General features: G+C 35.9%; 1 protein-coding gene across 1 annotated transcript in view; it reads left to right on the forward strand.

The window, feature by feature from the left end:
• Positions 1-7,802, forward strand: part of HCRTR2 (hypocretin receptor 2) — a 259,297-nt gene extending 251,495 nt beyond the window's left edge. Inside the window, exons 6-9 of the mRNA XM_055264032.2 lie at positions 120-340; positions 3,023-3,144; positions 4,921-5,146; positions 7,229-7,802. Of these exons, the coding sequence (XP_055120007.1) occupies positions 120-340; positions 3,023-3,144; positions 4,921-5,146; positions 7,229-7,283 (624 nt within the window). The 3' untranslated portion in view covers positions 7,284-7,802. The remainder of the gene's footprint in view (positions 1-119; positions 341-3,022; positions 3,145-4,920; positions 5,147-7,228) is intronic.
• Positions 7,803-18,616: the final 10,814 nt, after the last annotated feature.

Below are 18,616 nucleotides of genomic sequence, written 5' to 3' on the forward strand. Positions count from 1 at the left end.
CAAACTTCCCACACCTCAGGCGTCTGGAAGCCTTTCCTGACTGTGTTTTCTAATTACTTCCCCGAAGTGGAACTTTCCTAAGTCAAATTGCAATAAGGGTCTGTCTCTTCTCCTTTCAGATCCCTGGAACATCATCTGTAGTTCAGAGAAAATGGAAGCCCCTGCAGCCTGTTTCACAGCCTCGAGGGCCAGGACAGCCCACAAAGTCCCGGATAAGCGCTGTAGCAGCTGAAATAAAGCAGATCCGAGCCAGAAGGAAAACAGCCCGGATGTTGATGGTTGTGCTTTTGGTATTTGCAATTTGCTATCTACCAATTAGCATCCTCAATGTGCTAAAGAGGTAAAACTTATCTGTTATTTGAAAGTGAAATAGCTTGCCTTTTAACTTGATTCTTAATTAACATTTTTTTTTTTTTTTTTTTTTTTTTTACTAAGCCAGTGAAAAATCTAAACTTTCTGCCTAGATACCTTGTCAGGCCAGATGACTCAGTTATGTTGTTACCAGCAGGTAGGGCGAACAGCCTTTAAGAGTGCTCAGACGTGAGCTTTTGTCATGCGTATTCTCAGTTGCATGGCAGACATAAAACAGATGTTTCTCCAGTCTCTTCAAGCTAGTTGCTAAACCTTAGATGCAGACAAAGTTCTAATGCGTAACAACTCATTTACAGCTTGCAGTTCTTTCTTGATGAGAACAAACGGGTTTTTCAAAACTTCGTTTTCAAAAACATAGGCAATTGTGAGAGAATTATATCTTAAGGGTAAAAAGAGCTTATGTTAGTATTCTAATTATACTTAAAAGTGCATTGGTGAGCACTTTTAAAAAGCAATCAAGGCAGATATGTATGTCGAATGTCTAAACAGAAGAATTCATTTCCTGAAGTCACTGAATCAAGCTCAGGACAGATATTAATAAAAATCAATGAGGGAAAGTATGTTATTTGTTACACTGCAGGCACAACTATTAAGTTAAAAATATTGACCCACGACATGAACAGCAGATGCAGAGGCAGTGGTACACACTAAACTTCATGGCCAGCCAACTTTATTGGGAATTATCAAAACTGTTCCACATAGACTGTTCCCAAGGCAATACCAATTCTTGTTTACCACGGGCTTCGAACTGAAGCTAGAATTGCTCATCTCACTTTTGCCTGATCCAGAATCAATATTATATTCCTCACAGCTGGGAACTCTGAAGAGCGGCAGCTTTGGCTGGAGTCAGAAGAAAGGTGGTATAACCAGCTGCAAAGGATTCTCATTCTCTTTGGCCCCTGTTTTTGATGGTTTAATGGCTTTTTCAATGGAGAAGAAATGGAGAGCAAACTTTTGTTCAGTGATACCATTTACTACAGTCACAGCCTTAAAGAGATATGATTTTCTTGTGGCCTGGGTCCTTGAGACATATGCCAGCTCACAAGAAAGTAGAAATTATTTTGCCCTCCGTATCTTTTTGTGCTTTGCCTCTTATTATTATTATTATTGCTAACAGAAATTTAATACAAATTTATTATGGCCACCTGCTAGATACTGTCTTCTGCTTTTAAGAACTTTATAAACATGTTATATTACTGGAAGGGTTTTATTCTTTGTCTTTTTAATCTTCTTTCTCCATTAGTCAGTGTAAATTCAATGAAAATTGGATTTACCTCTCTCTTGGTTACGTATTTGGATTTCCTGTATCTCAGAGCTTGCTCTTTCCTTTTATTTCCAAATACTTTTTTTTGTCAATAATATTTGTCTTATTCTTCTGACTCAAATCCCTTCCTTTCCAAGGAAAACAAATAACTTTCAAAGGAGCAAGGCCATGTTAAATTTAAGATATTTCAAGTTTTTGGGCATTCTACTCTTTTCCACAACATAAAAACTTTTGAAAAAAAGAACTTGAAAATTGTTTTTCTTGTTACCACACACTTTTTTTTTCAAATGCTTGTATTTATTTGTCCTTGCATATGAAATTTGTTTTTTCTTTCTCCCACAAAAACCATTCCTAGCTTCTTCTCCTTAAAACTTAACTTTTTGCCGAATTAGTCAAAACCAATTTCTTTACAACAGTTCAGGTTTGTCCAAGATTTCAAAGACATTTTGAGATAAAGGGTCATAACATAGTACAAATTTCTTTTGTCCATATTGTTTCATTCTATATAGTGTTTTTGTAAAACTCTAGTACTCTTTAGAGTATCACCTTATACCAGAAATGCATTGTTGTCATGCCTTCTTGCTGTCACACACACACACACACACACACACACACACACACAGACAATCAAAGATGGAGACTTCAGCAGGAAATATATATGATTTTTGGCCTAGAATCTTATTGAGTAGCTGTAAGTTATCTGTTGTAGGTTAGTGATTAGAATTTAATAGATGGAATATTACTAAGTATGAAGAAAATTTTTAAATAGTCTTTAAGGATAGCATAATAAAACATTTTTTAAAGTTTAAAATAATACATGAAAAATTAACACTCATTAATTTTTAAAAATTACCAAAATTCTGCCCATCGAGAACTGTTTCTTCTCTGGGTATTAAGGAGTCCCAGAAGGCAAGTTTCAGATAGTCCAGGAAGATTGGAGTTGAAGGCATATGATACTTTGATCAATACATAAATGAAAGTAGGAAGAAGTACTTGAAGACTATCATTTAGGAGTGATTTTTAAATGATACACATAATGGAATATTAATACAACATTATTCAATTGTATTTAGAAAGAAAATGAAATAAAGACGATATATATATTCAACTTCTGTATTCTTATTTAAAAGAAATACTGCATCTGCTATTTGTGGGAGGGAGAGACCCTTCTCTGACCTGATTTGGCTTTTGATTTACTGATTGTGCTGTGGAGTTTCTGTTCAGGCACTGAAGTTATTCTAAACCAATTATGGGGTCAGAAACCAATCTGTGGTCAATTCCTGCAACCTGAGAGGACAGGGGTCAGACCAACCTCTACCAATAGCCTTGTTCACCTTTGAATTTAATTAGTTAAAAGATACTTTTCTGTTGCTTCTTTTCCTGCAGGGTATTTGGGATGTTTACCCATACTGAAGACAGAGAGACTGTGTATGCCTGGTTTACCTTTTCACACTGGCTTGTATATGCCAATAGTGCTGCGAATCCAATTATTTATAATTTTCTCAGTGGTGAGTTTTCAACTTTTCTTCCATAAGCGACATTTCTAACTAAGGATGAGGAATCAGTGAACACTCTTCAATTTTATGAAGAGTTTAGTTGCTATGTGAGATATATTTTTCCCTGACCTGATTTATCTTGAGTTTCTTCTCTTTTGAGGCAAAATATTTGTTACTGAACTCATTAGAGAAAATGAACTGATTTTTTCCATGTAAAACTTACAAGAAATGTTATAATAGAAGAACAGTAAATGTTCTGAGAAATCAATAACACAAAATCTTACATGACATACTTTAAACTCATGATTTACAAAAATATAAAGTACTTTGTTCTGTTTTGCCTTGCTGTATTATTCCTTTGCCAAAATGTGTAGCCTAATTGAGACAGAATTGGGATCTATTCACTTTTAGATATTTTGCTATATTCACGTTTCTCTTGTCAGTATCATCTCTTGGATTTATCTCAATATTTCCCACTGGCTACCAAAAATAGTATTACTCCTAAATAACACGTAAGTTAAATGATACACACATACATATACATGTAACTTATACAATTTATATCTGTTTATGGAATCAAGACAATTATAAAAGTCATTTAAATCACTATTGTTTATTCACATTTTGCCTGACTTTTAGAATTATGTTTTAATTAGCTACATTTTTACATTGCCTTAATCTCCAACTCATTGGCGATTTCTTTGTTATTTCTATCTTCAAATATATGGTGATTTTATGTGGAAGAATAGAAATTCATTTTGTGGCATATTTAATAAAGCTTGTGCATCTTCCAACTTGATCTTTGGCCTTCTGGTTGCATAGGTTGAAAAAAAAGGCAACCAATTAGATTGGTGAGGAATAATTTTGTTCTATTTAAAACAAAATCTAGCACAATGTCGAAAGCTCTGAACCTCACACTAAGCAGGTAAAGGCTATGAGGAAGTTGTAATGAGAAGTGTTTGAAGCAGAAGTCACAGAACCAGGTCAAAGTCCTAGTATGGAGGATAAAAGTGAGTTAGAGGAGGCAACTGATAATCACTGATAACTCATTATGTGACTGCTATTGTGCTGGGCCCGTGAACATTCATCTTCTCATTTAATCACTGCTAACTCAGTGGGTAGCTGAGGCTAAGAGAGAGGAAACGATTCACAATACTGCCATTCACACTAATAAAAGTGATTGATTGATTCTCATAGTTCTCCAATATCTCCTCCATAATTTAAAGACAAGGAATACCTTCTACAGTATTTTTCCCCCTTCAGTTTTTGTTCTTTCTCATATAGATTATGAAACTGAAAATTTTCTGGATATTTGAGTGTATTTTTCTAGGTATTTTGTGGATTTAATTGTTTCAGTATCAGTTATTTAGAGTAAGATGCAGGGGTAATTTTTGTATAATTTTGGCTTTGTATGACGTAAAGTTTCATTGTGTTTAATTATTAAATATCTCTGAGCGTTCTTCTACTGATGATCACTTCCATTATAGCTATGTAGATAACATATACCAATATGTGTAAATATACGAGGTTTGACTATAAAGGAATGAAGCAAATTCCAAGCACCATACATGAAAGGCAGCCTCATTAGTTTTTGAAAATACTCATTGTTTCAAGAGTCTACCAAGCTTCCAATAAACTCAATTTCCTTCTTCTATTTTCCCCATCTTTGCAAAATATTACACCTCATTGTTAGTTTGGCTCAAGGGAGCAACTCAGTTGTACACTATTCATAATTTGTTGAAGCATTTATGCATAATTCCTTTTCCTTTCATTCTCTCTGTTTGCCAGGAAAATTTCGAGAGGAATTTAAAGCTGCGTTTTCTTGCTGTTGCCTTGGAGTTCACCATCGCCAGGAGGATCGGCTCACCAGGGGACGAACTAGCACAGAGAGCCGGAAGTCCTTGACCACTCAAATCAGCAACTTTGATAACATATCAAAACTTTCTGAGCAAGTTGTGCTCACTAGCATAAGCACACTCCCAGCAGCCAATGGAGCAGGACCACTTCAAAACTGGTAGAATATTTATTCATATGACAAGGATACCTGAGTAAAACTATCCTTTTTAAAATCACTGGGAACAGAAATTTTATTATCCTATGATGTGAAGCTAAAATTACTTGTGGATCTTTTTTTTTTTAATCTATTGCTCTTTGGAAATAAAAAAAAGTCAGTTTAAAATGATTTCTTAACTTTTGATTTAAATATTTTGGAAGTTTAACCTTCAACTGAGCTTTTTTCAGGCTATTTCACTTTTAGTTTCATGTATTATAATGTGTGTCAATTAAATGTTTAAACATTTCTAATTCTTTTTATAATCCCTTGTTATTTTAATCTCTCAAATTCAAATTGGTTCCTAAAAATTACCAGAATCTATCCAATGATTTTTTTTGCTACTAAAAGAAGTAGCAATTACTAATTATGAATTAACAACAGACATGTTAGTTGACTTAATAGTTTTTTTTTAAAAAATCACAAGACCGTTGTTATGTGGTATCTGAGAAAATATTTATATATAAAATAGCATACAGTGTTAGGTAATTCAAAAACTATCTTACAAAACTATATACTCACTCATTTACACAATTTTCTCAGGTTTGCAAATTGACCATTGCTAACATTTCTTGTCTCAACATATGGCCAGTAAGACTCTATTACAGTAAAAGTTTTAACGTAATTTCCATCTCTAACACTTCAACATTTAAGAATAAGCTAAATCACATCATTATGTTCTTTTAACAACAACAACAACAAAATGATATAGTCAGCCTTGCTGGATATGCTAGGTGCTGGGGAATGAGGTGGTGTCGATGCAAACATGCCTTCAAAAGAGCTTCAGTCTAGTGAGGGAGACATGTTGACAGAGTGCAAGGCAGCAAACAATCTGGGGGACAATTATTGGTCATGGCAGAGCAGTGAAGCGACCAAGGACAGTGGTCTTCACCAGAAAGTTTGTAGTGCAGTTGCACTTTTTTTTTTTTCAATTTAATTACAATGACAGTTGATGTCAGTGGGTTCTATCTGGGCCTGGGGCTGAGTACCAGGTGGTTAAAAAATAGAGGGGCTTGCTCTTAACTCACACATACATGAATAGACTATCGTATATTTTGTAGAAAATGTAAGATCTAGGAGTCAAAGCACTGAATATTCAAACTTATTCCCCTGAAAAATTATTCTGCTTCAAATATTTACTTGAAAATTAAATTAAAAGTAAAAGAAGTGTTTATGAAAGATGATTTTCATCTCATATTATGGTAATAGGTGTTCTGATTGTATTGAAACAAAAGATATGGAGCACAGTGTTTAAGAAAAATTTCCATAAAAAATTAATTTTTGTTGTTTTTTCATTTTTCCATTACTCTCAGAGAAAAGTAATACAGCCTAATTATCCACAACTTGTTTTCAAATCTTGGAACTTGGGATTCTGTTACCTTGTGCCTTTTATGACTCAAAGCAAAAACTATCTTCTTATACAAGGTTTATTGAGATCATATTGTAAAATATCAGCACTATATCAGGAAAGCAAAGTATTTTAACTCTCTCCTTTCTCCCCTTTGTATATTTCAGAACTTCTTTTCTTATTTATGCTGCATGAGAGTTGTAAATTTCGGATCGTGATGACAGCACTTTAAAAAGTTTGAGGATAACTTCAAATAACGTTGATAATATGCCTTAATAGCCAAGTAATAGCTCAGAGGAAGAGTAAATTCCTTAGACCCAAATATACCTACTTATAATTTAAAAGAGAGAAAAGGGAGAGAGATTGAGAGGGAAAGGGGGAGAGAGAGGAAAAAACTGACTCAGCAGCAGTTATGTGACAGATGCGAAGTCAGAATTCCTTTGCTCTAAATCAGTGATTCTCAAAATGTGGTTTCTATACCATCAGCATCAGCATCATCTGGGAACTTACTGGACATGCTGACTTCCACCCTATCCCTCACCTACTTAACCAGAAACTTTAGGGGTGATAGCCCAGAAGCTGTGTGTTAAGCCCTACAGGTGATTCTGAAGCATTTTAAGATTTGAGATCCACTGCTTTAAGTGATACCATCTGACATCAGTTTATCAGCCTGTGTGAAATAGTCTTTTACTGCACAGGTGTCTACAACAGGGGCCACCATCATCGCTACCATCAACGTGGTTGGATGTCTGAAAGAAGACGCTGAGTATCAATGTTGACTCTCACTCATGTCATCTTATTAAAAAAAATACAGTTTACAAAACAATTGCTACTGATAAGTGCAGTGTGAAAGACTGGTTTTAAGGCACTTGTGTGCTTTATGTCCACCCAGATGACTTGAGTTTTTAACTAAAACTTTCAAATCCCTATCTTATTTATACTTACTAAAGTTTGTTTTGCAGAGGCAGATAGTTTCTAAGAATGTTCATTTCATGGAAGGAGATATAAAATAAAATAAAACCAGTACTTAAACTCTGGGAATGTAATAGACCATGTACATAGCACTCAACATGTGAATCCAGGAATCCTTCTAAGAGGTCTGGATTTAGTATGGTTACCTTAATAGGACAAATGGTAAAGAAATAGGTATTCCCAAACCCTGCCAATCTTATGAAACAAAGAGTCAACCATTTACCTCATTATTTGCTAATGACACAAATGCAAAGACATCTTTTGAAAGGAATGTGTTGGGACTGTTTTATGCTGTACCTTGAAAATGTATCTCTCTTTTTTTGCTATATTTCAAAGATTTAATGTAAGTTGTCAATGTCATTGAGCTTTTGTTATCAATAGTGATGATATAATTTTATCTAACATTGAATCCATTTTAACTTTGTTATTTCTGAATTTCTATAAAACCACAGAAACCTTCATACTTGAATTTATTTATTCCTGGCTAAAGATTACTCCCAGTTTGTGAGGAAATTAACTTCTGAGTTTCCAAAGCTTGGAGAATTTATTGGATATTAAACACCTGTTATAAATTATTGATGAGTTAATTGCAAGTAGCAGACACAATGATATTGAATTCCACTCCTAATACACATTGTTTTAATGAAGATTAAGGTAAATATGTTTATAAAATTTAGTCTGGCTGTGGTTAAACCTGAAATAGCCGAATGGCAAAAATCCCCAAAGTTGTTTATGGACCCAAATTGTGAGGAGGGCTATTATTTTAATACTTGTGTAATAATAGAATGCAGTTGATGTAAATTGTAATAGCCATCAACTGCATTTCAAAAAAAATTTCGCTAGCCATTACAATTTAGAAAGCTTTTCAGTGTCAGTTAGTTTTACAACAAATGCCTTTTCTACTTTCTACAAGTCACAAGTCAAAAAAAGTAAATTCCACTAAGTTTTATTCAATTAGTTTTCAAATTGCATGAAGCAAAAAATAGATTTTTTAGAGACAATATATAAATAGAGAAAATATTGTAAAAGTCTTCTCTATTACCTTATGTACCACAAAAAAATTAAGTACAAAGGCATGAAAAACATTATTATTTCCCAAACTTCAAAGGGAATTGTTTTCTACACAACTACTGCTACTAACGAGGGGACAACAACCCCCTCCACTTGCCACGTATTTTTATTCTCTTAAGTTTTCTTTATAATCTTTGGAGTTAAATGTCTTTTATGTTTTTCATGAAATATATTTCTATAATTGTTATATTTCATGTGTGTAACATTATGTCAATTGTTTTAACAATTATCTTATATCTTGAAATTCTTTATGCCTGATTGTACTGTGTCTTCATGAAGAAATTTCTTATCAAATCCAATGTGATTACACACTTACTGCTGTAAAGGATGCGCATTATGTAGTTTTTAAGTAAAAACTATATTGAGAATTCTATAATCACATTCACACTGCCCTCTCTATTGTATGAAAAATCTTGTTGTTGTTGATTAGATAAGTTGGATATTCACTCATAGTTAATGTCAAATCTCTGCAGTTAAGGATTGAATTAAGCCCTCTGGTGAGGTACCTAATGATCAAAACATTTTTTCCAATAAGTTTATATAACCAAGGATAATAATGATATAAAAGGTTTTTAATGTTGTTTTTAAGAGCAGGTACTATAACAAAGAAGGTTAACACTGGCACAGAAATATTTCATGAAAGTTATGAAAACCAGATAAATATGGCATTAAATTTTGGAGCTTTTATCTGAGTTGAGAGATTTAGTCTACACTGACTGAGATGAAATGATGAACTCATAATTTTCAATTTATTATCAGACTAATAAGTGACATTTACATAATTAATTTTTTTCTGGGCCATTTTGTATAAGTCATTTAGGACTATTTTATGTTCACTGATAAATTTTAAAATATATATTTTCAGCTTTTCAAACTTTTTCGAAATAATTCTGAGAAACTACAGAATCAGATACTAAGGATATTGATTTAAAAATCAATTTTTATTCAGCACTATTTATTCTAACGTTTATAAAAAATGAAGCCAAAGTAACCCGTCAAGGTAAATACTTGACTCCTAGGAAAATGTGATTTTAGTAGGCATCTCAAGAGGAAGTGAACCTTCTTGTGGTGAAATTACGAGAAAAACAAGTTATTCAGTGGTGAGAATGTGTTGCTCTAAGTAATCCATTAGCACAGACTAGCTACTTGGCCACTCTTCCTTCTGGAGCCAGCCCTGAAGAGTGGTCACAGCATCTTCATTTTTATCCAGGCCAATGGCCATGCATGAGAAGTTGGGTAGCAAAATTCTTGAAGCATCTCTTTGTTCTTGCTCTTCTTTCACTCTTTTCTCACTCTCCACCTGTAATGCTCACTGCCAGTTTTACCACCAAGCTAAGTATCAGCAGACCTCCCTCCACAGCGTGCCTTGCCCTATAGAACTCCTGGTCCTTCCTTTAGCCCAACCCCATCCAATTGCCTAGGTTCTTGTTGTCTCCTGAGATGAACAAGAGGCAAGTAGCTAATTTGAGAACAAATAAAGCAGAGCTGAAGGAAAAAGTAAAACATTTATTTTTTCATATCCCAAATTTTATAATTTTACATGTTTTTAAAACCCATTCATTTTCTTCCCAGAACATTTATGCTTATCGGTGGTCTTCTGAATCTGTGACAACTCTCTTTTCAAGCCCCAGCTAAGCTTCTTGCCTCAAGCCAGAAGGAATCCCAGTTTTGAGTCTTGTGTTAAGGCCATGGCAGGTCAGTGGGGAGATATATCTGAGGAGGTACCGCTTGTGACACCTTCAGAAACAAAACAGCTATTGCCTTACATCTCATAGGCCTAGGCCCTGAGCAATAGCAAAAAGATAATACTTATTTTTTTAAACTGTTGTTTATTAGGTGATCGATTTCTAATTAATTTCAAAATATTTAAGGTAATATTTTAATTACCAAGGAAGAATGGTACAAACAAAATGTCGTGGACTGGAAAATCCTCAGTGCTTGGCAACATGAAACTTACTTTACTTATTATAGATGAGATAACGAGAACATCTTCAGAAAAGAAGCTATGTTCCTTAAAACAGAGGTACAGATTTAAAAGCTCTGTTTATATGGTTTTTGTAGACTAAGTGAAGGACTTGCCTGTAAAGCTGAGTCTAGATCATACATTTTTTAAAAACCCATTCATTTTCTTCCCAGAACATTTATGCTTATCAGTGGTCTTCTGAATCTGTGACAACTCTCTTTTCAAGCCCCATTATAAAGTGAGAAAATTGCAATTTTAGAGTATTGTCAATACATCCAAAAATTTTACATGATTTCTAAATGCAAACGTGTGTGTGTGTATGTCTATGTATGTCTCTCCATATGCAACACTCAGTTAATTAGTCCAAATACATCCCACAGTGTAGATCAGTTTCATCTGTCAGCTCTTCAATGTCTCTTCATTTAATTCACTCCTTGGTGTCTAGTTTTCCTCACTCTTTTACAAATATCCAGGTTCTATATTTCTGCTTTTCTAGAGAGCTTTTTCCTTCAAGAATATATTTTTCTTTTTCTTTCTTTCTTTCTCTTTATTTTTGTTTGTTTTTAACTAACATATGGTTATAACAATTTGAGACAAGTGAAAAGGAGTGATCTGTAAACCGCCTATCTCCTTTGAAATTCATTGCCAATAATCCTTAAGAATATAAAGTTCTGTGATGCCAAAGACCTTCTCATGAGTGTTGCTGCCTGTTGTTTCATTGGTTCCCTAGAACAATGCCTGGCACATAAAAGTTATTTGATAAATATCTCTTCAATTAATGAATTAATAATAACTGCATGACAATTATTTCCCCAACTCATCATTTTGCTTCATTTTCTCACAGTTGCTTCAATGTGTCTGTGGAACTATCTTTCTATGAGAACAAAACACTCTACATTCTCAGTGTCTACAAGCACATATTTCCTTTTATTAAAATTAAACTATACTTTGAAGCACCAAATCCTAATGTCTAACCATCATCAAACTGGCAGGTAGCACCAGTGTTCTTTTTGCTCACCAATTTTATGCCCAGGCATCTACTGTTTCTTTCATGAATAAAACCTGGCATCTGTAAGAGGATTTATCATGGTAAACTTCTCTTTGTTACTGACATTTTCAGCCTCTTGGGCTCTCCTCCCCTTACTTATACACATTGGCACCCGGCTTGAAGTCATACTGTCTAGCCCGTGGGTCAATGTGGGTAATGCATCCAGGAATACAGCTTACTTAACTCTTCCTTGGTCTCTTTGATGTGACTGACCTTTATTTCTACATTTCTTCATCAAACCAGTCTCACAGTTTTGCACAGTGCAGATCACATGCTGCACCGTCTGCTTATTACCTCCTGTAACAACAGATCCTCCACTGAAATGCAAAACTCTATGTTAAGCCAACAACTCCTTCTCCATCCTTTCCTCCTATACGTTTCTTCTCGCTACAGCTTCCCTTCTCAACCCCAAAGGGACTACTGGATTCTTTACCCTTTTATTTTATCCCAGTCTACCAGCCCCATCCTGGACTTCCTTCCTTCTCTGCTTAGAGAAAAGCAAGATGATCAGGTAGAATTGCACTTATGACTAGATATTATGTACTTCAAACAAATTCTTACTATTTTGTCCTGATGAAATTCATGACAGTTTTCATACAACAGAAAGCCTGCCCTCTTAGAAGAGAACTGAAAAGAAATGGTTGAAGTAAGGTACAAGGCCCTCACGGAGTTAGGTGGCTAGGCCAGCAGAGCTAAGCACTGTTCTCCTGTTCAGAATTGCACTCCTAATACTCCAGATGGGAAGCCTGCCGCGGCACTAACCACAGCATTTTTTATACCCTATCTCTGCTATTATGAGCCCACATTAGTTTTTTTTCTGCTTCAGAAATTGTTGCAAAAAATAATTTTATTATTTACAAATTATTTTTAAACCATATGAAACTGCTTAGTTTGATTTCTCAAACCCTCTAAAACTTACACTTCTTATTGTCCAATCTTTGCTTTTAATTGGGTACAATTTGAGGCAGAAATAAATTAATCTCATTTTTAAAAATGTACTAGCTATTAATAATTTTTAAATTTATCTTCTAAAATTGGAAAGTATCCACTTTAAATGCATCTGTAGCAAGGACTTTTTACATACATTCTGTAGCTTTATTACTTCCATTGAGAACTGTTAAAATAACAGAACTTACCTCACTGTATGCTGGCATCTTGAAAAGGCAGCAGAACTATTTATCTGATTATTGAAGTAATCATACTGCATTTTTTTTCTTTTCTAAGAAAAACTTTCATGTGCTCGGTCAAACATTTTGGTGTTTAAGAATTGACTTATTAGGTCAGGCGTGGTTGCTCATGCCTATAATCCCAACGCTTTCGAAGGCTGAGGCAGGTGGATCACTTAAGGTCAGGAGTTGGAGACCAGTCTGGTCAACATGGTGAAACCCCACCTCTACTAAAAATGCAAAAAAAAAAAAAAAAAAAAATAGCAAGGTGTGGTGGTGCACATCTGTAATCCCAGCTACTTGAGAGGCTGAGGTTGGAGAATCATTTGAACTCAGGAGGCAGAGGTTGCAGTGAGCAGAGATCACACCACTGCACTCCAGCCTGGGCGAAAAACAAGACTCTGTCTCAAAAAAAAACACACACAAAAAACAAAAAACAAACAAAAAAGAGTTGACTTATTTAATGAAAATATTTGTATTAGAAAATTATATTTCTCTTTACAAAGTATGTATTATTTGTTGCATCTATATAGTCTATCAATTCTAAAAGCACACTTTCTTTATGCGAAAATGTAGTCTAGGCCTTCAGAATGTATTATTACAAGAAAGTATCTATCAACCGTGTTTCATTTGTTTGCTTGTTTTGTTTTGTTTCCAATAGACTATGAATATTCAGCTTCAAATGCTACCTCATGATTGTTACATTCCTGTTGTTGAAAGAACCCATCTCTTTCTTACCTTCTTGTCCCTAAATTGTGTTCTTCTTATAACTTACTTTGCACACAACCAGAATGGAGTGAGATCGTAGAATTAAGAGGATTGAGAAAGAAAAATTCTTCCCTCATTCCATTGGCAGTAATCTGTGATTCAAAAGTTAACAACATTCCATGTATTCTTGTAGGAGATTCTTCCATGCTTATCACTGATCAACTTACATGCAGGTTAAAACCAGCCCTGAAAAAATGCTCATCATAACTGGCCATCAGAGAAATGCAAATCAAAACCACAATGAGATACCATCTCACACCAGTTAGAATGGCGATCATTAAAAAGTCAGGAAACAACACTTGCTGGAGAGGATGTGGAGAAATAGGAACACTTTTACAGTGTTGCTGGGAGCGTAAACTGGTTCAACCATTGTGGAAGTCAGTGTGGCGATTCCTCAAGGATCTAGAACTAGAAATACCATTTGACAGCCATCCCGTTGCTGGGTATATACCCAAAGGATTATAAATCATGCTACTATAAAGACACATGCAGACGTATGTTTATTGCAGCACTATTCACAATAGCAAAGACTTGGAACCAACCCAAATGTCATTCAATGATAGACTGGATTAAGAAAATGTGGCATGTATACACCATGGAATACTATGCAGCCATCTGAGCAAACTATCACAAGGACAGAAAACCAAACTCCACATGTTCTCACTCATAGGTGGGAATTGAACAATGAGAACACTTGGACACAGGGCGGGGAACATCACACACCGGGGCCTGTCTTGGGGTGGGGGTAGGAGGGAGGGACAGCATTAGGAGAAATACCTAATGTAAATGATGAGTTAATGGGTGCAGCACACCAACATGGCACATGTATACATATGTAACAAACCTGCACGTTGTGCACATGTACCCTAGAACTTAAGATATAATTTTTAAAAAAAAAACAACCCTGAATGCTACTTGTTCAGATAACAGGAGCCATCTTCCTGGCTCTTTATTTCTCAGAGAGTGTGGGTAAGTCCTGCTCCGTATGAATGCTTATATCAGTTTTGAAGTTCAGTACTTTCTTAAGAGCCAGAGTCTGTCAAGATGTTCCCTTAACAAGATTTTTTCAATGGGGTGACACATTAATGAGTTCTTTTTCCCCCTTTAAGTATTTGAAAATTTTGGTTTAATAAAAGGTTTAAATATGATGAATTTAGGATACTTTTTCCTGTTACAGAGCACAGAATAATAGTTAATATTTTACATATATATTGCAAAGTCATGTTGCCACTAGGAGTGTCCAGAATAGACCACTGAAACAGCCTTCAAGCTACCACTATCAAAACAAAATAACATAGTTTAATTAAATAACATTATTTTCTATAGCTAAACCTCAATAAAACCATCAACCAATGTTTGTACGATTAGATGCCCCCACTCTAAGATTTTTAGCTAGTATAAATCAGTCTCCTATTTAATGGGGCGCTTTATCCAATCAGCTTGTGTTTATTATTCAACCAGATGATCTTGGAGCTTATAACAAACTAGTAATACTTAAAGCTGGGCTTTATGTGCATGATTTACTGGGATGTTTGCTTATACCTTGTTTCCAAGCTAAAAAATATTGTGACCAGGTGTGTTAGTCTGTTTTGAAATGCTATATAGGACTACCTGATGCTGGGTCATTTATAAAGAAAAGAGGTTTATTTGGATTATGGTTCTGCAGGCTGTACAAAGAGCATGACACCAGCATCTGCTTCTGGTAATGCCCTCAGGAAGCTTCTACTCAGCTAGAAGGCAAGGGGAGCCAGCATGCCACATGGCAAGAGAGGGAGGAAGCACAAGAGAGAGGAGAGGTGCCAGGCACTTTTTAACAACCAGCTCTCACATGAACTAACAGAGTGATAACTCACTCAATACCAGGGGGATGGCACCAAGCCATTCATGAAGGATTTGCCCTCATGACCAAATACCTCCTACTAGGCCCAACCTTTAACACTGGGGATCTCATTTCAACATGAGATCTGGAAGGGACGACTATCCAAACTATATCATCAGGATTTTCTGGCAAGGACTACCAAGCCATTTCTGCTTCAAACTCCCGTGAGATTCTTGTTAAAAATGCAGATTCTTTGATACCACTCCCAATACACTATTTAGTCTGAGATGAAACTCAAGGATTCTGATTTAATTGATCTAGACTAGCATTTGACCATTGATTTATCATCTGGGATTCTAGGAAAGTCAACCACTTATATGTTTTAGAGCAGACTTCATTATAATTGAGGAGAATGTTTGTAGTCTGTGGGCTTCTCTGTCCACTTCTGATTGGGGCCTCTTTGCCTGATTCTGACTGGATCAGGCAGAGTTTCATTCAAGACACTGTCCTTTTTGGCTTCTTAATGCTCAGAATATATTAACACAATCTCAGTTTTCTGGAAGGCAGCTATGCTCACCGCTATACCACCAACGAGGCCCGTACAATCTCAGTTTTCTAAGAGCTAAATTATATGACTCGGTTCTTGTCTGGTACCATAGCTGCATTCCTGGATATTGTCAAGATTCAGAGATATTCTCCCAGTTTCAAATTTGTAACTAACACTGTTTGATCACAAAAAAGTTCTAAGCCAAAGCAAAACTCTTTCTACCACCAGCAGATGACATTACTTTGGACTTACCTGTAAGTGGATTTCCAGATGGTTTTTCAGAAACCTACTGGAGGTACTTAGAAAAACTTATGGAACTCACAACTATTCTTTGCATGTCAAAAGCTACGACAGTAAATAATATTTTTGGAGAATATTCTGTAAGATTAGGCCGCCTTTCTTTTCCTCCAGCTTATTTAAAGTATAACCCTTGGTGGAGCTGTGTCCTCTTATTGCACTGTACGTGAGTCTGTGTGTGTGTGTGTGTGTGTGTGTGTATCCCATCAAGCTGGTATGATGATAGCACCCTTCATGGAGAAGCTTTGCAAAAAGAATATAAGAACATGTTATTATGTTTACTTAAAAGAATAGGTCTGGGGTGGTGGCTCACACCTGTAATCCCAGCAATTTGGGAGGCTGAGGTGGGAGGATTAAGAGGTCAGGAGTTAGAGACCAGCCTGACCAACATGGTAAAACCCTGTCTCTACTAAAAAATACAAAAATTAGCCGGGCATGATGGAACGCATCTGTAATCCTTGCTACTCAGGAAGCAGAGGCGGGAGAGTCGCTTGAACCCAGGAGGCAGAGTTTGTAGTGAGCCAAGGTGGCGCCACTGCACTCCAGCCTGGGTGACAGAGTGAGACTCCATCTCAAAAAAAGAAAAAAAAAAAAGTATTGAGGACATTGCTCATGACATTCCAAGGTTATATAAAAGAATATATAAAAAGAAATTTCTGCCTGGACTTAGTGCCAAGAATACTTGTACTTTCCTTGCTTTCTTCCTAAGAACATTGCACAATAGAGTATTTTTAAAAATTGTGCTTGCTGTTCAAATTGCCTGCTGGAAGGATTGGAGGCAGATCTGTAACATGCCCAATCCCATCGTTGCATACATGATATCATGACAAACATTGTAATGTGCTAATTCTATCTGGCTTCACTTTATATTCCTATCTGCCTCCATTTCCTGGCATTTTAATGTTTTAAAATTGTATTTTTTACTTAAATGATTTTTGGAAGAAATAAATATAAATAAAGTCTGTTAAGAGGCCCGGCGCAGTGGCTCACGCCTGTAATCCCAGCACTTGGGAGGCTGAGGCGGGTGGATCACAAGGTCAGGAAGTTGAGACCACCCTGGCTAACACGGTGAAACCCCATCTCTACTAAAAATACAAAAAAAAATTAGCCAAGCATGGTGGTGGGCGCCTGGAGTCCCAGCTACTCGAGAGGCTGAGGCGAGAGAATGGTGTGAACCCAGGAGGCGGATCTTGCAGTGAGCCGAAATCGCACCACTGCACTCTAGCCTGGGCGACAGAGCGAGACTCTGTCTCAAAAAATAAAAAAATAAAATAAGAAAATAAAGTCCGTTACAAAGCACAAAAAAGAACAGCAAAGCCAACAAACATATGAGAAAAAGCTCATCATCACTGGTCATTAGAGAAATGCCAATCAAAACCACAATGAGATACCAGTTAGAATGGTGATCATTAAAAAGCCAGAAAATAACAGATGCTGGAGAGGATGTGGAGAAATAGGAACACTTTTACACTGTTGGTGGAAGTGTCAATTAGTTCAACCATTGTGGAAGACAGTGTGGTGATTCCTCAAGAATCTAGAACCAGAAATAAGATTTGACCCAGCAATCTCATTACTGGGTATATACCCAAAGGATTATAAATCATTCTACTATAAAGACACATGCACACGTATGTTTATTGCAGCAGTATTCACAATAGCAAAGACTTGGAACCAATCCAAATGCCCATCAGTGATAGACTGGATAAAGAAAATGTGGCACATATACAGCATGGAATACTATGCAGCCATAAAAAAGGATGAGTTCATGTCCTTTGCGGGGACATGGATGAAGCTGGAAGCCATCATTCTCAGCAAACTAACACAGGAACAGAAAATCAAACACCACATGTTTTCACTCATAAGTGGGAGTTGAACAATGAGAACACATGGACACAGGGAGGGGAACATTACACACCGGGGCCTATTGGGGAATGGGAGTTAGGGGAGGGATAGCATTAGGAGAAATACTTAATGTAGATGATGGGTTGATGGGTGCAGCAAACCACCATGGCACGTGTATACTTACGTAGCAAACCTGCACGTTCTGCACATGTATCCCAGAACTTAAAGTATAATAATAAAAAAAAGAAAGCAAAAAAATAAAAGTACTTGGAAAAGGTTAAGGAGTTAAATATTATGTAAAACTGAAAACTAGCTGCAGATACATTTAAGTTTATATCATTTTAGCAAGTTATTTCTTTTTAAAAATTCTAACCTGTATCACAGAGAGTGGACTTGAACTTGAAAATATGGTTAAGGTACAAATGCAGATTTGGGGTCCCAGTCTCCCAGACTGTGGCTTCTATGGAAGAGATTGCACTGGCTCCAAATTCCACAGGTGATTGAACAAGTTGTTTCTGCTGTGTCAGAGCTGAAGAGTGAATATCTCCACTATATATATCTCAAAACCTCCCAAATGAAATTTGGTAACCCTC

Source organism: Symphalangus syndactylus, chromosome 23 (genome assembly GCF_028878055.3).
Source record: "Symphalangus syndactylus isolate Jambi chromosome 23, NHGRI_mSymSyn1-v2.1_pri, whole genome shotgun sequence".
In the NCBI taxonomy this organism is placed as follows: domain Eukaryota; kingdom Metazoa; phylum Chordata; class Mammalia; order Primates; family Hylobatidae; genus Symphalangus; species Symphalangus syndactylus.